Source organism: Thunnus maccoyii, chromosome 4 (assembly GCF_910596095.1).
Source record: "Thunnus maccoyii chromosome 4, fThuMac1.1, whole genome shotgun sequence".
NCBI lineage: Eukaryota > Metazoa > Chordata > Actinopteri > Scombriformes > Scombridae > Thunnus > Thunnus maccoyii.
In genome coordinates this window covers 23,651,333-23,674,093 of record NC_056536.1, presented here as the reverse complement: position 1 = coordinate 23,674,093, position 22,761 = coordinate 23,651,333, and the positions used below count along the sequence as shown (strand labels likewise).

The following is a 22,761-nucleotide window of genomic DNA, read 5'->3' as shown; positions in this document are numbered from 1 at the left end:
TTAAATGCATATTTATTTGCCCATAATTATATATTTATCCTGTTATTTTGTTTGTTTGTACGTTTATTTGTGCATTTATTTATTTTTAGTATCATGTATTCCAATGTTTTCCTCACGGGACACTGTGGGCGGGCGGAGCTTGTTCCCATGGTTACATCTAAACCAACCAAAAGTTGTGATTTATTTACACGCTGTCTGTCTCTGTATCTGCATTGCAAGGCTTGTTTACTGGGTCGATTTAAGGCAAACTGTGACACATATGGCCTTCTTCGGTTTAACACATTTGGGTTATCAAAACCCAATTGGCGACAAGTTGATAGTGAATCCCAAAGGAGCGTCTCGCCCTCAGGGTAAGAGGAGCTGGAGCTTGGTTTAGCGTTTGCTAGCGTCAGTGAGGGTCGCTTTTTATTGTATTAGTCAACTGTAGATATATCCACAGGGAAACCAAAGACATTATCTTACTCATAACTAACAACAGTAAGTACTCAATACTTCAAAATACTTTAGAAAATAGCATGCTACAGAGCTAATATTAACAGGATAGTACAGAGCAGGGTAATATTTGCTAATATGAGCAAGCAAGTTGCTGTGTGTCCCTTGAGTGCCTTTATATATTGTGGAAGATTTTAATCCCACAGATTAAGACTTAAATCAGGTAGTATAACTTAGATCAAGATCTCAAGAGAGACCTTAGAGCAAGAGACATTCATAGTTAGACAACCACACAACTGGCATATAAGTACATTCTTCAAATATTTGTCGATTTATTGTTGGCTGTATGGCCAAAAGGAGTTAATAAAAACAACTGCAAGAGTCATAAAATACATCAGAGCTTTAAATTGTAAGGCATAAACCCATCAAATATGGCTTTGAGGTCAAATGCATTGTGACTTTGATGTAATTATGCTATATTTTGGCATTTCAGTAAAATCTCAAGGAATACAATCATGATAGAATACAAGTTTAACTGTGACTTGATTGTGCCTTTTTAATAGCTTTAAGCATAATAATGTAATCCATGTACCTGTAAAGGGCCGCACACCCCTCTCCCATAGGAGCAAGACTCCCAGATCATCCTTTGACATTTTGCAGGTGAAGCAGAGCTCTCAGGTGCTGCTGTTGGTTGAAAACTGAACAGCTGAACTTAAGTATTTAGTTCATGCTGGAGATGAAGAGATGCTGTCTGAACAGCAAATCCACATCGACACTCCTCTGTATAAATACCACAGCACACTCTACGAAATATTACTATCAAAGAAAGCCTGAGATGCTTAATATAATTTTTATTAAAGTAGAGCAATTCTGCTGCTTTGATTTAAATTGCTTTACATATTTTACTGTATTTTAATGAAATGCTATAGTCTCAGAATGCGGTGCAGGTGAATTATGAAAGAAATAATAATCAAAAACAGATATTAGATTAGATTTGGTTGGCAGATACTCAACTTTAAAATCTCTGCTTTTAACTGAACATAGCTCAGAAACTTTCTAAGAAGAAATGTTAACAATTACTTCAAACACAGGCCTTGACCCCTTAGGCGTGTGCCCAGTGGGCCATGTTCAGAAATCCTTCCATGCAATTAATGATCAATCTATACTATAGTAACATATTTCTTTACAGGTGGTGGGCTTAACATCAGCGCAGGACTGCCTCCGTCTCTTCAAGAACAACAGGGCCCCCTCAGATGTACGGACATATGCAACGTTTACCACCAGCCTCTTGCCTACGGCACTGACATACACCAAGGAAGCCATGAGCGATACAAGGAGATGGTCAAACGGGGTCAAACACCCAGATGTGAGTTTGCATAAAGACATTAGTCATATAGTATGGAGCATTGGTTCCCAACCTGGGGGTTGGGACCTCCACAAGAGGTCGCTGGATTAATTGCAAGATGATTAGACAGGATAGGATAACAAAAACATACTATTGACACACAAAATTTTTGTTTTTTTGCAAGTTTTCTTCTATTTTTTGCTTTATTTATTGTGTATTGATGTATTTTATCTCGTTAAGCCTCCAAAAGTTATCCAAATTCATCTTCCATTTGTAACGTGTGATAAGGGGTCCCAGGTAAGAGTTTGATTAATTTTAAGGGGCCCCAAGCCAAATAGTTTGGGAACCTCTGGTATGGAGGACTTGAACTAAGATGGATTCAAATCACAGCTGTATGACTGGCAACAAGTAAAATACATTAAACTGAGCAGTTGTAACAAGGACTGAAAGTGAGATTGGTGAATGTCTCTGTCTCCTCTCTTCTCCAGCCCCGAACCAGCTGTACATAATGCCTCTGACAGACAGCCAGCAATATGGATGGTTGATGTCCAACAGTCCTGCACCATGGACACAAGTCAAAAGGTTTCCCCGAAAGAACAGTGAGATGACCAAGTAAGTAACATTTCCAAATCTAAAATTGTTCTTCAGTTCTTTACATATTATCTAGATCTCTGTGAGTGTAATCCACCTGTTGCTTTCACAGGTTTGTTAAGGAAATGTCAGTGACAGACCGGGAGTTCAGCCTGTTCTGATAGCCCTCTCCATTTTTCTTCTTCAGTTCTAATACACACATGCTGATGCTGCTTAAATACAGAAGCAGCATCAGTTTTGATGTGAATTTCTGAAATTAAAGTGATCCACTTGTGGAGATTTTTCATGCTGCATTTTGCTTATTCTTTTATTAATGATACAGCTATTTTTATAGCTGTTTTTTGTTGTTGTTTTTTTTACAGTGAAGTACTTATTTAACTGCCTCTCTAGAACAATACTTCTTAATCTTTTTAGCTCACAACTTTTAGAAATGTAGTCTGGAGGTGTAAATATTCAAAATAGTGATATTCTGTTGCATACAAAATTTAGATGCTACCTAAAAGGCCATAAAATTCAGTGATCAACAAGCAAAATTTGAATTTATCAAACGAATTCAAGACAAATTATCTCATTTATATATTACAAATCAATTTGACATAGATGGTAAGATAAGAAATCATCTGGCAAGAATCATCAGAGGTCCAGACCTGCAGGTCTGAAGGCACAACTGGAGTGGTCTATAGAGAAACTGAGATTGTGCTGCCCTCTAGAGGAAAAAATAACTACTTCTGAATTTTGACTTGATGTGAATAGTTGAAAGATGAGTTCAAAATGCAGCCAGAGTTGAGTTTAGTTACTGGGGCATGGGTAGTTCCTTACTTGATGAACAAGAGGTGCCTTGAACACCTGCAGCAAGAAAACAAATTTTACCGTATAGTTTCAGAACAAATAACATTCAGCCTCTTGAGGAAATCTTACACTGATATTTAAGTGCAGAAGGGTTCAAGTCTGATGGTGCCATAATGGACACAGGCTTGTTTTCTCAGATGATCAGCGAGACGTGGGAAGTCAAAAGAAATCTGGACATTCTCTGGCTGGACATAAGCACTAAATCTGAACTGCTCAAAGGCTGTTTCAAAAAGGCTTGAAATGCCCCGAGAAAGACTTGATGGACTTCATTCAGTGCTACAAAAGTGTAAACTCAATGAAAACTACGTGAAGCACATCAGCTGGAACGGAGGATCACCACTGGAATGCAGGGTCACTTCTTTAGGGGAGTCTCAGAGCTTCCAGTGATGACCATGAATGTGTCAAAGCACCAGCACATGACATGAAGAGTTCAAGGTCACTTGTTTCAAACAAAGTGGTGCAATAGAGGCAACTTACCGATACAGAAATGGAAAGGGAAGGAGGAAGGCATTGGATTTAAATGTATAAATCAGTGACTAGTGGCATCTAGACTGACAGTAAATGTCACTATATGTTGGCATGGATAGCTGATATTCCTGCATGTTGAAAATAAGTATAAACTGCAGTTGTAATTCTAACCAAACCTGTAAGCAGGTATGCTGGGGTCCAAGCTCCCAATACAACTTGGCACCGAAGACGCACTAATTATCTGTACGTGGCTCAAGTGTCAAAATTCGATGGGCAATTACTTAATTTTCCTGTAGATGGTGCAAATTGGCTCATGATGAACAGAAAATCATCATTTTTAATATTCATTACAAGTACTATCATATATACCTTCGAGATTTCAGTTGTTTGAAGACTTGTGTTGTCTAACATATGTTTATGATGCTGTCATTCCCAGTACAGAATAGTCAGCACCCACGGAATCTGAATGGATGCTTTTAAGAATTAAAATAGCTGTGTCTATTAAATATATGTATATTGAACACTGAAAACACTTTCTACATCTATAAGAGGAATGGAAAACTAACTTTGCAGTACATAAAAACATCAGTAAATATATGAACACACAAAACAGCCATTGATTTTTTTTTATTTTTTTCTTCAAGGGGAAATGTTATTTTTCTCTTTGTCATAGTCCTCAACTCTTCTTGTCCTTCAGCTTTGCAAAACACTCCCCTTTCAACTCCTCCAACTCAGGGAAAATACAAATAAAACAAAACAAATACGGAAGGATTCATCAGGCCTGAGCAAAACACTGTTTCAGTAGTATGGGGGCAACCTTCCTCCCCGCTCCTGCTCCCCCCAAAAACATCCCAAGAGTTAACAATCAACACAAGTCTATGGACAGCCAATAGAAATAGAATACATACAATGCACATTTTTATAAACTCATGTCCATTCTATAAACTCTTTGCTTATATGAATCACTCTTCATTGGTCACAGTTCACTTAATAGTTGGTGATCTCCACTACATTACTGTCCTCTGGTGTTCCCACCACGCCCGAGGCCAAATATCATTGCACAGGAGGGACCAATAGCACAAGGCTGCGTGAGCTGGCTTTGGTACAAACATGATCAACTGTTGGTTGCCATTGTTGAATGTGGCGGAAGAGCTAAGTCAGGGCGGATTCTCCCAATTACGAAAAAAAAAAAGAAAGGTGGAGCTGGAGAAACAAAAGATCATTTTCGACGATTAGATGTTAACTGAAAGTATTCTCGACAAGCCCTTATCCCTTTCTCTCCGTTCAAACATTGGTAGTCCAGACAGGGCAAGCAGGCACAGTTCCTGTTTTAGTGTAATTCTATGATTTGTTTTATATTAACTTAAGGCAATCAAACTCAGCAATTAGTATGTCCACTTTTTGCTGAAAGACTGAGTGGGAGGGGCGGGGGTATAATACTAGAAATGAATGAAATGATTCTGAAAGATACATGTAGGCCTACTTCTTCTGCCTTGTCCACTTCACTACATAGTGTAATACCAGGGATGAGGATTATGTTCTGTTTAATGTGTGGAAGGGAGAGGTCACCTTAAAGCCTGACTGAGATTTACAATACTGCAGTAGTGGCATAAATACAAAAAAAAAAAAAAAAGCACAGTGAATCATCTGTATATGTGTTTACTGCTATGCTTATGTGAGCATACACCACTCGGGTTCTGCTGCAAAGGCAGCTAATGGTTATTACTTACTATACATGATCACACCTATCGCCAGTTGAAATACTGTATTGTACATTAGGATTTAACAGCAGAATTCATTGGCTGCAGTTGATCAGTTGGTACCAGTGAGCTTGAGCTTTACAACTGGCATTTTACAAGAAAGCGTGCTGGTCTTTGATCCTTTTCATTGGAATGGAATCATCATAATAAGCATAATAATTAATCAGAATCATCATAATAATAATAACAACATTAAGAATATACAAATGATGGATACAGAAGTGATACAAAATACCCTACGTTAAAACAAACAAAAATGAAAACAAGATACCACAATCAGACATGCTTCGAAGCGGTTATGTTTGGCAAGAAAGCAGTTTTGTTGTATCATAAAAACCTCACAGTGAAAATAGTTATGCCCCTTCAGGATTACAAAGCACAGTATTCAGTCAAAATCAATATATATTTCTCTCCTTCATCTATTTCTTCTTCATAGAAGAATCAGGCTTTGTGGTACCACTGCGCTGAAATCCGAGGTTTCCCCCCGTGATGGCTCTGGAACAACTCGCTGATCTAAGTTCCTTCATTTCCATTTGCACCGAAAATACTTCTCTGAAAGGGAAGGAGCAGTCGATGACGATATACTGATACGGCTGAAACCAGCTGTATTCTGGCTGCTCAAGCTCTGAGGAACCAATCTGACATGAAACGAGGATGAAGAGGATCCTAATCCTAGCTGGAGCTACTTCTACTCCTCAGAGAGTGGAGATAAAAATATAGATTTCAGATATCACCTTCGGAGAACATCCTTAGTCGTCTTTAGTAATCTTGTCTAGATGTTGAGGGCAATATCATAATTTAGAGTTAATGTGATCAGCTCTTTGCTGCCTGAATGACAGACGAAATTAAATTAATTGTACGTATTTTATGAAAACAATGAAGCAGTCTTTGCTGCCAGCAGTTGGGCAAAAGGACAAAGGGTTCAGGCCTTCTGCCTAAAAAACAGAGGCGGTGATCATTGCTGACTTTAGCAAGAACATATCAAACATGTCTTGCCTTGCTTTTAGTAAATACTTTAGTCTTTGGTCAATATATTCCTCCTCATTTTATACATATATTCATACACACACAAATATGCATGTACATACACACTTATAAACGTGTAATAAACTGGATATTTGTGCACGTATGTATTCACACTTTTTCATAAAGGACCTTTTGCACAAAACATCGAGATTGAAATAAATAATTAATCCAGAAACAAAATATGAGTACCTGTTCATAATTCATGTGAAATAAAAATTACAGGAAAAAAAGAAACAAACACAAAGTAAAATAAAAACTAGCCTTATGTACAGCGTTAATCTTCTTTTGACACAGGCTAAAAGGCGTTGTTTTAAATAAACAGACTTTGCATCTTTCAAGAAGCCTGAGAGAGAGGCTAGACATGAGAAAAACACTTGTCCTTCAACATGTATGTGGGCCAAAATGGCTGTCAAACGAGAACATTTTCCTCTCATCAAGAACACTTTTCCTTTTGAAGTCTTAAAAGTTTTTCTTTCCTCCTTGCTTGGGATTCAAGTGATGGCGTTTATTTTAGTTTTTAGCCATTCGCTCACACTGTGAGTCCTCGCTCAGTGGTGCTGTGTCCTTGCAGTGGGGATCGTCAAAGCATCTGCTGTTGCCATGGCTGCTAACTGTTGGGTGGCCCGTCGTTCAGGAAGTAGGTTGTCATCTCCCCTTTCCCTTTGACTTTAACAACCCCGCGACACTCCAGCACGTACCCTTTGTTTGCAAGCACCTGGTAGAGGTCTGTAGTCACCTGAGAGCAGAACGGCAGAATGCATATTTACATGAAGCTGCATAAACATTTAGATGATGAAATTGATATACACAATGCATTTTTTGGTAACACTTGATTTCACGGGTCCCTTAATTTTATACTAATTTCCTGGAATTTTCTGAGGAATTTGCAGGTATTTAATGGTTAAATTTTAGGACATTTTACAGACAGAGTGGTGCAATTTCGTATAAATTATAGGAAAAGACAGAAAACATTGTTAAGCTTTTTAGTTGATAAGTACCCACTTATTATATTGGGTTCATATGTAGTTGTTAATTAGACTCTTGACAATTCTTTAACTGACAGAAATAGTTTTCAGTGTGTAGTTTTGTGTGTCAAACAATATATTAGCATATTGGGTTGTTTTCAATAATTTCCTGAAAGTAGATGCTGTGCAACTGTTAATTCTTCATTTTTTTGAATGGGTTGCAATTAGGTAGTATACAATACTACACACTGAAAACTAAGTATTTTCTGTCGTTAAAAAATTGTTAAGCGTCTAATTTATTAAGAATTTATTTAGGCAAATAAACAACTGGGTATAGTACAGATTAAATTTTTTAAAGTGCCCAAAAAAGTGACACTTTTAAACAAAAACTAATGAGTTATTACAGTAATCTATTGAGGACTCAATCTTATGTTTTATAGTAATTCTGTATAAATATTAAATGTTATAGATATTAAATGTTGACTTAAATTCCATTCTTTTTATATTATATATATTATATATTATTTCATTTTTAAAAACCAGTTTGAGCTGAACTTTCATATGAGACCTACCTGTATGCGGTCAGGTACACCTGTGCTGTCCATGCGACTGGCCACATTGACTGTGTTTCCCCAAATATCATATTGAGGTTTCCGTGCCCCAATGACCCCTGCTACCACTGGCCCAATGTTCAGACCTGGAAATTTAAGAAAAAAGCATTACACTGCACCCAAAACAAAACAAAACAAAAACAGTTTTTTAAACCATTTTAAATAATTAGAAAACTTTTCATTTCTGTGATTTCCAAACATTTTAACCTTTTTCTGAATTCTACATGCTGCTTCAGAGAGACAGCAGTTACTTCCGCCTTACCTATCTTCATCTGGAAGTTGTTGAAGGAATGCTCATTGATGTATTTCATCTGCTCCCTCAGTCTCATGGCATAGTCGGCCAGTGCAGTAATATGGGAACGGCCCTCCTTGTCGTAGGTGGAGTCATTGAGACCAGAGGCTGCCATATAAGTGGAACCAATGGTCTTGATCTTCTCTAGCTGCCTGTACTTCTCTTCACTGATAATCTGAGATGGGAATAAATGACAAAACAGCAAAGGTCAAATCTACACTTTCCTGGAGAGATGTCGACACACTGAGCTTTACAAAAACACATTCACAAACTTCACCTCATCAAAGTCAGCGATGATCTCGTTGAGCAGCCGGAGACACTCCACTCCCTCGTTGTTGGCCTCCAGCTCCACGTAGAACTCGGAGAAATTGCTGATGGAGGCGAACATGACAGCCACACACTCACAGGACTGGTAGTACAGCTCGTCATTACGCCGCTCACGCGCCAAGAAGTGAGCAGCTACGTCCTTAGGCAGAATATTATGGAGGAGACGACGATTGTAGGCTTGTAGTTCCTCCATCTCCTCCTTCTCCTCTGTGGCCTGAGAGTGAAGGTTATTTATTAGATATATTCATCAGCAAAGATATTAATAAAACATAGTGTATCACTGTGAGACAGCTTTATCAGTTTGTTAACTGATGCACAACTCTGAGGCCTTTGCCACAGTGTTGAGGGGTTAACATGGTCAGGTGACGCCCTCTAGTGGACGCAGTACATACCTGTAATTTCCACAGGAAGTCGAGGCGTGCAGTAGATTCAACCTGCTGGGCGTGCAGGTACAGTGCCAGGACAAAGACTGTGAGGATCACTGGAGTCATGACCCTCAGGGACACTTTGGACACAACAAATGGGCTGCAAAGAGACAAACACATGGTCAGGTTAAAAGAAGGCAGATTTTGTGTACTGTGAAAAAGAAACACAAGTGCTGGCATGACAGAATAGGAGATGAAAGCCTCCAAAAGTGACACTGAATGTATCTTACCACTGGTTTGTAGTTTCATTGAAACTGGGCCTAAATGTACAAACATTAAATAAATCAACTCTGGCCAATACAAAATAAATCAAACAAACAATAGTTATTATGATATTAATCAATTTAAGGGGCATGGAACTAATTAATACAAATTAAATTTCTTACCCTTGAGCACTAGTTTCATTTAAATCACTAGAAAGAGAAAAAAAACATATATCATTAGAACAAATAATGAAATATACAGAAGTCTGACATACAACTTCAATAAAATTGTATCTTCAAGTTCAGATATGGTTAAATTTGAGGGATAAATAAGGGCTTGTTTGGATTTTTTTGTTACCTACACTAATAGATAGTGGAGTTTTGGTACCACTATCAATACAATCGTTTTTTCAATACGTTCATTTGGTGAATATAAATTAAATCTGGAGTGCAGGACTTTTGTCTCCCCCTTCTGGCAGTGAGAATAAATGGGGGCACTCGGCTGTGATTGCCTGACACAGGTATGCAGCACACTCTCATGCGCACCCCGAATGACAGGCACACAGAGAGGGGTGATAAAAACGGATATTCCACCAGGATTTGTCTAGGTATGCCCAATGGCCAGCACACCACTGGCTGTAAGTTGCTGTTGAGGCTGTAAAACGAAAGATAAATTGTTTTGACCATAACACATCCCCCGTGAAATGACTCAGAATTTGATCCATTCGGCCTGATAACATTATGGAAAGTCTTGAAGGGCCGTACGATTAACGGCCATCTTTCTAGCAGTGATAGGCTAAATCAACATTGTGTGAACTTATTTGGCAAGGGCTTGAATATAATGGAAATTCATTTATATGTTAAAGTTCCACACTGCAGGTTTAATGTTCAATGCATCAGGGTTAAAAGAATAACTCTGTCTAGACAAAATATAGTCTAAAGTTGGAAAGGTTTAGATCATGAAATATCTGATCAAAGAGTAAGTAGAAAAGACACTTGGTACTACAGAAAATATCAATATTTCAGTTGTTTTTGAGGCTCAATACCCAAACACAAATCCAAGACATATAGAAACTATCAGTACAAATTGAGAAAAAGCTCTATTTGCATTACAAACAACATAAATCTGTTTCCTGCTCCCCTCATAAGTATCCATCCTGTTGCACTTACATGGCATTGGAGGTGACAAAGAGGTCTGCGTTGTCGAATAGTGCTACTTGTGGCCACTCCACCAGCAGCAGGAAGGTGAGCTGGATGAGCAGCATAAGGGCCAGCTTCCCTATGCTGCTGATCTGCAAGAACACTGAGCAGGCCAGCAGCGTCAGCAGCACACTGTAGCTGAAATACTGGCACAAAAAAGGAGAGCGGCATCACAAAGAGGTGATATCAACAATAGATCTCACAAACACAAATGCAAATGTGACATTTTCTTTTTTGAAACGGCTCAAACGGTTGCGTAAAGGAACACAAACGGTGACATACAATGAACTCAGAGTAGCGGCTCACCTCGGGAAAGGGGCAGGAAGGACCTTGGCTAGGACAGATCTCGAGACCCCCTTCAACAGACACATTCAAGCTGTGGATCACACAGGGCGTCACCATGGCTGCAGAAGTGTTCAGCTTCTCAGCAACGCACTCCGCTAAGCTCTTGGTGTCACAGGCAAACTACAGTGAAGAAACACATAGACACGAGCATGTACTCAGTATGATTTTCAACATAATGTATGAATGTGCTGCCTCTTTGTTCGGTTTAGTTTTTACTTTGATCTTACCATATTGACAAAGGCAGAGATGAAGACGAGGATAATGGTTAATACTCCGACCAGTGTGCTGTTGGTGCGAGACTGGACAATCTTCTTTGAAACAGTCTGCATCGCAGCTGGAAAGAGCTACGATAAGATTGAGGAGAGTGAAAATAAAGTATTTACACATTACACAAAAGATATATTAGCAAAAGATTTGTTGGTGTGTTTTGATAAGTTCCACTACCTTGATGCAGGAGTATATGGCACAGATGAAAAGGATGTTGGCGAGTATGATGAAGATACTGATGTAGATTCCCAGCATGACCGGGGTGCTGCAAGGAAGAATACAGAAGTACAGTTGTAAAGAAACTTTCACAACAAACCTGTTTGCTTCGGGTTAGGGTTAAACTGAACTACAAGTATGAAAACACTGTCAAGCCTATAGTTTGTTTGCTCTGGTCTGAATTAGTGGATGAGGTGGTAAATTTGTTGCATTTCCCCCTTGGTTCAGTTTCTTTTCACCCAGAAAAAAATTCAAGCGAACTAAAAGTTACTCTGCTCATAGGTCAGCTGTGTATGAGGCAGGAGTGAGAACATAAACACAGGAAGAGGGTCCTGAAGCTCCTATCTCCCAAATATCAAGGAAGCAATGCACTTTGTTGCTAGTGCAGGTCGAACCACAATTTATTCTACGGCTGGCTGCTCACAACTGTCTCGCTCATCCGCATCCCGATATGCAAAGCACTCCTGGCTTCGGGAGACATTTAGCTCAAACTTGCAGAGTGCAACTTGGTTAGTTCGGTCAGATCAAGGTCAGATTATGTTCCCAGCACAAACAAACTGCTCCAGAGTTTGTGACCAAAGTGAGACTACTTCCTCTGAAAAGTTTGATGTGGTAAACAAAGCAGGTTTGAAAGCACCCTTAAACATGTATAGAACATATTAGAGGATCTACATTATATTATGTGAACATGTGATTTACTCACTGTGGAAAGATAACAATCTGTATGAAGGATATGAAGCAGAATACTAGTAGAGTACAGGCAACATAGCCTCCGAAACGATCGTCCACCTTCTTGGAATACTGCAACAGGAGACAAAATAATGAAGCAGAGAGTCAGATTTGAGAGGTTGTGGTTTTAAAAATGCATAAAATGATAATTAGGTTGTAGTTTGAACCTTCTTCTCCAAGCTAGAGGTCTGGAAGGTGAGCAGGAACTTCTTCACGTGGTCTTTTCTTAGCTGGTCAATGCTGCGAGCGTCAATGGCTCGTCCCAGGAACTCATCCACCTCATCTTCTGGGTTCATGGCCTCCTGAACACCACGGCTAAAAAAAAGAGAAATCAAAGATCGAGCAGGAGACAAGAAACAGAACAGAAAGAGTTAAAGAGGTTAGTTAAATCTAGTAAAGCAGTGCAGCAGTTTTCACACATGTTCACGCTTTAATAGTCAATACTTACTTGTCTTTACTGGAGGTCTCATCAATCCCCTAAAGAAGAGAAAGAACATCACAATCAGAAAGCAAAAGAAGGTTTTTCAAAAGCATCAAACACAAAAAAACATGACTCTACCAACGTGAAGCAGTGTGTAGATGTTAAGTCTCACCATTTGTCTGAAGACTTTTGAGTCTTTGGTCCTGGAGAAGGTTCTGTCAGGGACCCAGCGTGGCATCAGCCCCTCGTTAGAGTTGGCTCTCGTCCGCTGCATCTTAGCCATCATCGCCTTCTCCTCCTTCTGCTCAGAGAGAAAAACATGAGGGCTTGACCAACTGTTCTCACAACACCCAGTGAAAAACAATACAAGTGATTGAATACCCCAGAAAAAGTCTTTTTAATTCTGGCTTTTGTTACACTTAAGGGTGGCATATAGTCCATTCAGGGTCTAGAAGACGACTTCATTCACAAATCTATTACCTCTCATCAGTTAAGATTATGTCTCTACAGTTCTGCTTCCTTCACAAACTATTACTCGATTTGTAAATGTATTTTCCAAAATTATTCCTTTAAGCATATACAAACCTTCTCTCATTCCCGTTTGCGAATCAATAACAAATAATGGACTCTATGCAACATTGATCAGCTAATTATGTTACATTCACTGTCATAGTCGATGTTGACCTGCACCTCACTGCTACCAGCGTAAAGATCCCCTCCAGACATGTTTTAGCATTAAAAAAACGGTCTCCCTCACTCAAAAATTCTGAATATATGAAAATGGACTTATTTTTCATTTCAGAAGTTTAACTTCTGGACACAAGATATCTCCTATTTCACTGAAAAGTCCATTGTCAGTGTTTGTGCACTTCAGGTTTCCACATCACACTTGGTGTATGTTGCATACTGGACCACAACTGGCCTCAAACTAGTTGTGATGTCACAAATCATGCTCGTAGTTACACGCCTTAAACATAGTGAGCACAGATAAACTTTCTACTTTCAGCAAATGCGTGTGAAAAGCCTTCTAGTTTCAAATTCTGCACTTACATACATCATTCTGCACAGTGAAGCTCAAACATCCAACTGAAGTAACAAGAAGACAATTTTGACTGGAGGGGGGACTTTAAGCATCTGACTCCACGTAGTTACTCAGAGTGAAGGAATATCTACTGTATCTGTCATATATTTTTAGGCCCATTTTAGCCTCAATTAAGTTTGCCAAATTTTAAACCTATTATATCCTCACTGAGCTGTGTATGTTTTTGTGCACTGACCCGTTTTTGGCTGCAGCCGAGGACCAGGAAGGTCTCGATGCTGTTCTCCTTCAGATACGCATTCCTCTCGCCTCCAAAACCTGGCTCCACCTCATAGTCTCCATTAAGATACTGCAGGGTGGCCTTAGTGATGTGGATCCGTCTAGCAGGGACAAAAACACCAAGAATTCAATATAACACATGCGTGTGTGTGTGTGTGTGTGTCCATGTTTGCATGTGCAAATAGGTATGTGACCCTGTGCTTCACCCTGCTTTGCCTCCCGCCTCCATGTGATTGGCCAGCGTGACATCGTTAGACCACACGTCAAACTGCCACTTCCTGAGTCCCAGCACGCCGCAGTGCACACGGCCACTGTGAATGCCAACGCGCATGTTAACGTTGACCCCCGTGACCTCGCGCACCAGCCTGCAGACACACAAGCCTAAAGGATCAGCGATCTCCTCTACAGTAGAAAATAACTCCAAAACAAACACAAACACAGGCTTTCTACTCACGAGATGGCCTCGATCATGTCAACGCCCATCTCCACACAGCAGTGGGCGTGGTCCGCCCGCGGTTCAGGCAGCCCCGACACACAGTAGTAACAATCACCCAAAATTTTAATACGTAGACAGTGGTTCTCCTGAGAAAAGGGGGGTGCAGAGCAAGAGAGAGAAAAGAGGAGACAAAGAGGGAGGAAAAAATGAGGTTGCAAAGTGTCCATAAGGTGTCTGAGAAAGAAAAAAATTAAAGGAATAGTTCAACATTTTAGGAAATACACTTAATTGCTTTCTTGCTGAGAGTTAGATGATAGGATTAATACCACCTCATATCTATCTGTTAAGTTTATGGATATGCAGGATTCATAGAGCTACATTTCAGACTTTTGAAGACCTTTTTAATACCAAACAGAACGCAATTTAATACCGGCTTCTTGGTCATAACAGCAGTATGAAAGTATGATAGTATGGTAGGTATACAAGTATATAACAATGATTCCTAATGATTTAATTGATTTAAGTAATGAGCTGTGGACCCGGATAAGTGGCAGAAAAAGGGTGAATGGATTAACCAATGAAAACTGATCAATTTGCCCAATATGAGTTGATGAGCTTCCTCACTACTGTAGCTATTAGTAGCTATCAGTATCAGTAGCGCCTTTGGACTGTGCAATAACAACGACCATGTACGTTTATGTGTATGTCAGAGCACCAAATCTGACACGTCTCACAGTGCGATCTAGGACCACCATTTTGGATTGATGACCAAAGATTTTACCACAATTGTCAACTTTCATCTCAGACAGTTGAAAAATTGTTATGGCAGGCAAGAGAAAATATTTGACCTCCAAGGCCTTTTCTAGGTAAAAATAAATTCAAAGCTTTTTAAAGACTTCTCAAGACCTGCAGATACCCTGTATGAAGCTTACGGCAGGACATGATTAGCTTAGCTTAGCATAAAGACTGGAAACAAGGGGAAACAGTTAGCCTGGTTCTCTCCTAAAGCTAAAAGAAAATCTGCCTACCAGCTCCTTTAAAGCTATTTCCCAAAACATCTGACTATTCCTTTAAGAAAACATTTGAAGACACAGAAAGAGAAGATAGAAACTGTGGCTTCTTACCGATGCCAGCTTGTCAAAACGGGCAAAGAGTTCATTGAGTGTCATGACGAGCTCCTGAGCTGTGCACTGAGAGGCCAGGCTGGTAAAACCCTCAATGTCTGCAAACAGGATACTGAGGACGAGATCAAGAGTTGGAAAGACAGGGTGAAACAGAGAGAAACATTATTAATCCTCTGCTGTTATTGATAAAAACATTTTCAGTTAGTTATATTATATTGATTATATTTTCATCACTACACAGCAGCAGTATTGCATAACGTTACTATCAGGGCTGCTGACCTTGAGAGACGCAGGAAGTTTGACCTTAAAGTCTTTTGAAGGAGATTCATGCACGTTTAATGTGTGTGTGTGTGTGTGTGTGTGGACTGTGTGCAGTGTGTTTGCTCAGTGCTGTAATTGAATGTGTGCTGAAGTTCTCCATCTTTGGGGATTATCTTATCTTGGCTGCTGGTGATTAAGTATTCCCTCACTAGTGTTAATTAGCCTCCACTCTGCCAAACCACTCTACCCTCCTCTGACTCTGTGTGCGCGCACATGTGTGTATGTGTGTGTTTGTGCTCAAATGTGTGTGAATCTCAAGAAGAATTAAGGAAAAATGTTTGTTTTGTGTTGAATTTTGTATTCTCATGTTTTGAGGATGAAGTGCCACAAGATGATGAACTATGTCGTTACTTCCTTGTGTATCATATCAGGTCCTCAAGGGGTATCTTGCGCAAAAATTCACCAGACCAAACAGAAAAAAAAGACGATTAAGCGACTGAATTCTTAATTCACGGTTAAAACATGAAAGAAAGACCGTCGAGTGACCAGGCTGACCTGACATTGTCATGTTTCTGGATATAGATCTTATGGAACATCATGTCTTCCTTCTTGGCATTGATGTCAGCCTTCATCTCCATGGCAACATGCCTTGGCAACACTGAAAGCAACAGACGCTCCTGGAAAACACACAAAAAAAAGAAACGAAATGCAGATTGTGTCATTCATAATATTATTGTCTGTATGCAACATGTCAGGTGTCCATGCTTGTGTTAGTGAGTGTGTGTCATGTGGCGAAAACTTTGAGTTTTAGGTAAAAGCTACGTTAAAGAATAACTAACCCTCTGACATTTTGACAATAGAGACTAGTGATATACCCTCCATGTCTGAGTCCACTGTGCTCTTTGATGGTGTTTGTAAAGGCCCTGAAAACTTAATTTCTTAATAAACTGCTTAATATGAGCAAAGCACAGAATCTTCTGCCAAATTTCGAACCGTTTTGGTTATTTTATGTGATCAATTTGTGTTTTTGTCTGTGTGCCTCTCACTGGAAAAAAAGATGGAAAAGGTGATGTGATGTACTTCCGTGCACCAATCAGGATTTAGCAATATTTGATTCAGAATCTGATGACAGGTGTGAGGTTGTTTGCTTGTGTTGCCAGGCCACTGTCAATCAAATCTGATCAAAACCACAAACACACAGTCCTGATGAAGGCAGTTGGCTGAGATTTTGAGTGCTAAACTCTTGATATATACTGTGATAATATTACTCAACTTGATTGTCACTTATTTAGTCATGAATATTTAATCTCATAGATAAATACTTGCAATCTGAAACAAAGTTTTCAGGGGCGTTAAAGTATTTTTGGCTTTATTTGACACCTAACAGTAGAGAGGTGACAGGAAAAGAGGGGAGACGACATGTAACAAAGGTCCCTGGCTGGACTCGCACCAGTGACTTTGCAATCACATGGTAAGCAACTTAGACTTCCACCAGCACGGCCCCACTCTTGTTAATGCAGCTATCTGGCTAAACATAGATGTGACACATCCAGTCATCAAAGAGGTTCCACTTAAGTTCAAGTAAGCAGTGAATGTCAGATTTTAATGTTACACTCTCAGAATCAAAGAAGGTCATTTTTTCAACACTTTCCATTTTGCACCAGAGCAAAGACTGATCATGCACTGATATGCCGGATTGGTATCGGTGCCAGAAACAAAGTGAATCCTCGAGCCGCACTGATACATTCACACGTAACATGCCCCTCTCTGCATCACCTATCAATTTGGGGGTCTGTTTAAACTCATCTGATTCATGCTTCGTTCTCGGGAGAGGATATCCGCTATCATCACTCCCCAATCTCTCTCTCTGTCTCTCTGTGTATCCTACGGGGAGTGATGAGGTCGGAGCTTAAACGCCAAACGTTAATTATCGCTGTGCTGTTTTCACATGTAAATAATCTTTTCTACGTGAGCTGGATGAATGAACTGAAGCCTTTTGAAGCAGATCAGGTATCAGCTGATGACTTTAAACACAATTTAATCAAATAAGATTGGTACTCTGTATTAGAAGATATTCAGAGTTTAGATAATATGGAAAATATACCATTTTGGCTAAAATACAAGACAATATTTCTTAAATGTAGGTTGTGTTATATTCCAAGACAAGATGTTTATGTATTCACAACATCAGATATTCTTTTTTAGTGTAGATTGCACATTTGTTGCATTGTTGTTTGTAGCCTCATTGTTGCTATGCTAGTGAGTTTCTTTTAGGGTAAATCAGCCTTAAAAGTGTTTTGTTAGCCCAGTTTAACCTACAGGAGTGAGATGTGACATGTTTTGCTCCAACAAAGGAAATAATTTCCTGATGAGTGGAAACGAGTCTTCTAACATCTTTGCTGCAGAAATGCACCAGGGGACTGAATCACCTGTCAAGCAGCCAAGAATCACCACTGAATGTCACGATGAGGAGCTCAAACTGACCGGATACTAACCGCCAGGAAAAAATAAGTCTAGCTGTTTCCAAGAGCCTGACAGAAGAGCATGTGAGTATGAGACTAATAAACACGATGAAGAATTAACTGCATTTGAAAAAAAAAACATAACTGGACAAGCTACACAAATGTAGGATTTATGTTATGCCTTAATGGAAGTGAGGGAATCTTTCCCAACAGGAGGTCATATAGACAAATGTGTGTGTGTGTGCGTGCGTGCGTGTGTGTGTGCAGGCCTACCTGTTGTTGATTCTCCCTCTGCAGATGTAATCGGGCCTGGATGTATCCTCTGGTCTCCTGGAAGGCTTGTCTCTGGGAAACCTCAGCGGGGTAGTGGGTGCAGATTCCAATGATGTTAGTGCACAGGAAGATCAGGACATTAGCACTCACCTGCAGAGGAGAAGATGAAGAGGGAGAAAGAGGTGATCAAGAACAAGAGGAAGGAGGGGGAATTACTGCCAGGTGACAGAGGGAGAAACTCTGGATGTGATGTTCCCACATCATCATGATTTAAGCATAATAGTAAGCGGGTAAAGAATAAAAAGTGGGGAAATAGATCACTGAAAATGCTTTCTCATTAAATTACACTTGTTAGATTTGTTTCTCATGTGCTTATGTACTTGTTATTGCTTCTGGGACAAAATGGTTTCAGAAATCAGTCTTTACTGAATAAAATGGATAAAATGTACTCATTTAAATAGTGTAAATAAATTATTTTATCTTCAAAACATGCCAGGATGTTTTTTTTTGTTTTTTTTTCTGTGGGTTTAATCTTCAAAGTAAAGCTGTCAGCTGACTGGTTCCATTGAGATAGACAGAGATAAGTCTACAGTGCATCTCAGGTGCTCGACTTTACCGGGAAATCCTCACATAAAAAGGCATTAAAAACATTATCTGGTGACTTTTATTAGACTCTTTGTAAAGATTAAATTATGATACAAGTGGTATGAATTTCATTCCTCTGTTTACTCCTTTTCTCAAATATTCTGTTCCCTATCTCTAACCAGAGACTCAAGACAGACTATATGTCTGTATGTATGTATGTATATGTACAGTACATTCACATCAGTACGTCAACAAGATAACAAGACAGTGTATTTAGTTGTGAATCAGTTAATTATATGAAAAATACAGAAACATGTTCAGTGCCAGAGTTTGCTATGAATTAGGGTTACAACTAATGATTCTTTTCATTATCAATTAATCTGCCGATTATTTTCTCCATTAATGATTTTGTCTATAAAATGTCCAAAAATAGTGAAAAATGCCTGTTATAATTTTTTAGAGCCCACGGTGACGTCTTCAGATGTCAAAAATCTGAAGATATTCAGTTTCCTGTCAAGTATGACGCATAAACATTTCAAATCCTCATATTTGAGAAGCTGCAACCAGCAACTATTTATCATTTCTGCTTGAAAAAAATTACTAAAACAATAAGCCGATTATCAAAATAGTTTTCAATTAATCGACTAATTGTTGCAGCTCTACTATAAATATACATACATATATTTATATACAGTATATTTTAAATACACCTGTTTAATTGCATCTACAACTGCATTTACTTGCAGGTCTTGAGATGGTTATTCTGTTAAATGCCTCACACACACACACTCACACACACACACACATTTCCTCTGACAGGATATGGCCCTGTTTGTGGGATCAGTTGTCCCCTCACAGTCCACTGACCACCTAATAATTTTAACAGCATGCTTTCTGTGAAGCGTTGGTCATGTGTTCTGTGATGGGATAACCTTCAGTGTCCAAAAAAATGTCCCCCTACTGCATCGTGGGAATTGCTGTTGACCCGTTACAGGGCCACTTCCTCACAAGATCTGCTCTTGTTTACGGCATGAACGTGACGCTCCTCACTCCAGAGGCTACATTTGGACACTAACAATGAGAATGCACCAGAAGGAAGCCCGGAGATGATACATCCTGTATAAAACACCGAGAGGAGCGAAGAAATGGTTTCCCATCTAATTATAAGCCCTAATTCAATTCAAATGTCATATTTTACCCTGCAATTGAGATGAGATCAGTTTCCAAAGCGACTCTCCCTTTTAATCTTTTTACTTCTCTTCTTTCTCAAGGATCTATGATCAACATTTATACAGTATTTGGGTATGTAGCCAGAAACCATTACACACTGACATCTCCTGGGTAGAAATGGAAATACACAAAGGCCAAGGGGTTTGTTAATGTTACTATCAATTCACATTTTACACCACAGAACAGAAGAAAACTGAACAAAACACATGCAAGCAGAGGATCACTCTTATTATATAGATGTTCATATGGATTATTTAATAATATTTGTGTTGTCTTAAAAACATGAAGCCAGGAGTTCAATTGCAAAAAGAAAAGAGAAGAAATCAGATAAACAATCAAATAAACAACGCTTTGGTATATTGTTTTGTTTCAGTTGTACTCCATAATATATTCAAGTAAAACATAAAAGAAGAAACTCAAATATATGTCACTAAATGCTTTATTTGCATTGCAGGATAGACGTGAAATGTCATGCATAAGTCTGCATAATTAATCACAATCATGAGTCAACTATTGCCAACAGAATATCTTTTTAACCAAACTGATTCAGTATTTATCAATTGAGGTAGCATGTATTCAAGTATTTTTGCTTCTGGCTTAATAATCTTATAGTTATTGTCCAAAGAAGTCAATGTCTAAGGGGATCTTTATTCATACATGAAGGCCCTTTTCATGGTTAAAGTTTAAAAGTATAATAAATACAGATTCCTCCATAATTTTGATCTACATGTGAAGTATCAAAAATTAAGGTTCCTCTACCAGCTAATTGCTAATTATTTTCTGTGGTTACCATGTTGTTGTATACTTCAAATCTTTCACAGCTTTCTACATGTCAGCTGATATCTGATGTTTCTTAAATGATACATGAAATTATTTGTCCTCTTAATGTACTTTCAGCACTTTCCCAAATAATTCTCTGATATTTTAAAGAATCAGTATCCTCACATATTCTAAATGTTCATTATCTGAACGATTATGTGCATTTCTTGCAGAACTGCAACAGGAGAACTGCTTTTGTAATCCTTTGATATTTCATTATATTACCTTTAAATCAAAATTAGATGTTAAGAAGCATTTTGGTAACAGATCAAAGCCTGAGTTTGTAGGAAAAAACTCTTCTTTTTAAAGCTGAAAATGTTGGTCCTGAGGAAAGTTAAGTCATCTTTGAGCTCACGTTGAATATAGGTTGAATGTACTTTTTGGTAGTTCCAAACAAAAACAGACTTTTCTTTCTCCTGCTTTTTTCAAAATCGTCCGATTTGATTTTCCAGAATTATGACTCAGGATCCTTTTACTGTTAAGATCCATTACTCTTCCTTTAGAAATCCTCCCTCAAGTGTTTAGTCTATAAATCACCATGCTTATTTTACTTTTGAAATTTCACTGGAAAGGTATGTATGCGTGTATAAAGAAGTCTGAGTGTCAGAATATTGAGTCTTCAGTTAAAATATTATCAGAGCAAGAAAAGTGTATTTTTTTTATGCACTTCTGCTCCACTTGACCCTTATATAGTGTCCATTTGAGAGCAGTAAAAACACCCTAAACACTGTTTTAGCCTGATATTTTATGACTTCTACTAAAAGGTCTCAACATTTTTTTATTTTTGTGCAGCTAATACACATTTTTGCACATAAAGGGTGTTCTGGGTTAAATTTGAACCTTATTTATTCAAAAATTACCATTCTTGCAATCCTCACATTCAATAAAACTCACTGAAATCATAATGGCTGTTATGTTCTCCTGTTTCTGGTAACACAGGACCATAATATAGTGTTATTGTGAATGTTTTTTTCTCCATAAACACATTGCGTAGAACCTAAAGAATACACTCTCTCTGCTCTCTGAAAGCTTAATTAGTTAATTAATTTGTGGTTAAGAAATTTAGTATAGAGACTTAATTATGAGGGGATACTGTGAAGGGTCAGAATATAAACAGTATGTAAGGGTTAATGTCTGATCCTTGTTTGTTCAGTGAATTTCCTGCTGTTTTATATATAACATGTGTACATAGTTACCTTCTCAAATTTCATTCAATCTTAATTTTACTAGAGATGATAAATAGTACTTGCTTAATCGCCTATGACAAGAGCTCTCTACTGTCGTAATATTGGTTTTAAGAAACCAGTTTAAGGGGAGCGTGTGGAAAAACAGAAGAGTATGAATGAATGAAAATGAATAAAAAAGGGACACCACGGCTACAAAAAGAGGATAAGGAGGATAAAGGTGAACCAAGGTGAAACAGAGTATCACAGACACGAGAATAGCAACAGATGGGTAATGGACCGATGAGTTTAAAAAGAAAGCAAACAAGGGGTGGGGTAAAAAATAGAACAGCAGTATAATGGACAACACAGATAAAGTGGAAGACTGACAGATGTTGAGGGTAGGAAGGAAATTAGTGGTAAGGAGTGGGATGAGGAAGGAAGAAGACAATGTGAGGATGAAAACAGAGAGAAGAGTACGAGTGAGTGAGAGTAAAAAGAGACCAAAAGACAGAGATGGAGAGCAGGACAGATATAGGCCAAAGTGACATTAGGCAGATGGCTCACAGCGCTCAGCTCTGTTTACATTACTCTCACTGTTCAAGCAAAAACAGCCGT

At 38.7% G+C, this 22,761-nt stretch overlaps 2 protein-coding genes across 3 annotated transcripts in view; one reads left to right on the top strand and one right to left on the bottom strand.

Annotated features, from left to right (window-relative positions):
- The first annotated feature begins 146 nt into the window (after positions 1–146).
- LOC121896392 (testis-expressed protein 49-like) lies at positions 147–18,410 on the top strand. 2 transcript variants are annotated; one of them, XR_006095989.1, is made up of 5 exons: positions 147–350; positions 1,622–1,798; positions 2,266–2,389; positions 18,017–18,157; positions 18,341–18,410. XR_006095989.1 is itself a non-coding variant. In XM_042410246.1 (4 exons), exons 1-4 carry the CDS (start codon positions 260–262, stop codon positions 2,527–2,529), a joined length of 441 nt encoding a protein of 146 aa, XP_042266180.1. In that variant the 5' UTR covers positions 149–259; the 3' UTR covers positions 2,530–2,661. The 2 variants fall into 2 exon arrangements, 1 of the variants encoding a protein (XP_042266180.1); XM_042410246.1 differs by lacking the exons at positions 18,017–18,157; positions 18,341–18,410 and adding an exon at positions 2,481–2,661 and having other exon boundaries at positions 149–350.
- The window catches only part of LOC121896389 (adenylate cyclase type 6-like), a 43,048-nt gene continuing 23,043 nt past the window's right edge, over positions 2,757–22,761 (bottom strand). Inside the window, exons 4-24 of the mRNA XM_042410236.1 lie at positions 18,347–18,496; positions 16,167–16,288; positions 15,351–15,462; positions 14,245–14,372; positions 13,997–14,155; positions 13,750–13,891; positions 12,645–12,773; positions 12,500–12,528; positions 12,219–12,366; positions 12,026–12,123; positions 11,284–11,371; positions 11,067–11,183; positions 10,801–10,959; positions 10,465–10,640; positions 9,478–9,504; positions 9,322–9,351; positions 9,059–9,191; positions 8,617–8,880; positions 8,310–8,514; positions 8,009–8,133; positions 2,757–7,207 (exon numbers count right to left, since the gene is read on the bottom strand). Coding sequence (XP_042266170.1) covers positions 7,079–7,207; positions 8,009–8,133; positions 8,310–8,514; positions 8,617–8,880; positions 9,059–9,191; positions 9,322–9,351; positions 9,478–9,504; positions 10,465–10,640; positions 10,801–10,959; positions 11,067–11,183; positions 11,284–11,371; positions 12,026–12,123; positions 12,219–12,366; positions 12,500–12,528; positions 12,645–12,773; positions 13,750–13,891; positions 13,997–14,155; positions 14,245–14,372; positions 15,351–15,462; positions 16,167–16,288; positions 18,347–18,496 — 2,670 coding nt within the window. The 3' untranslated portion in view covers positions 2,757–7,078. The remainder of the gene's footprint in view (positions 7,208–8,008; positions 8,134–8,309; positions 8,515–8,616; positions 8,881–9,058; positions 9,192–9,321; positions 9,352–9,477; positions 9,505–10,464; positions 10,641–10,800; positions 10,960–11,066; positions 11,184–11,283; positions 11,372–12,025; positions 12,124–12,218; positions 12,367–12,499; positions 12,529–12,644; positions 12,774–13,749; positions 13,892–13,996; positions 14,156–14,244; positions 14,373–15,350; positions 15,463–16,166; positions 16,289–18,346; positions 18,497–22,761) is intronic.

Bases quoted from the DNA above. Each gene is read 5' to 3' on its own strand.
- LOC121896392 (XM_042410246.1), top strand. From the start codon at position 260: ATGGCCTTCTTCGGTTTAACACATTTGGGTTATCAAAACCCAATTGGC. The intron at 351-1,621 runs GTAAGAGGAGCT...ATTTCTTTACAG, and splicing joins AGGAGCGTCTCGCCCTCAGG to GTGGTGGGCTTAACATCAGC. The intron at 1,799-2,265 runs GTGAGTTTGCAT...TCTCTTCTCCAG, and splicing joins ACGGGGTCAAACACCCAGAT to CCCCGAACCAGCTGTACATA.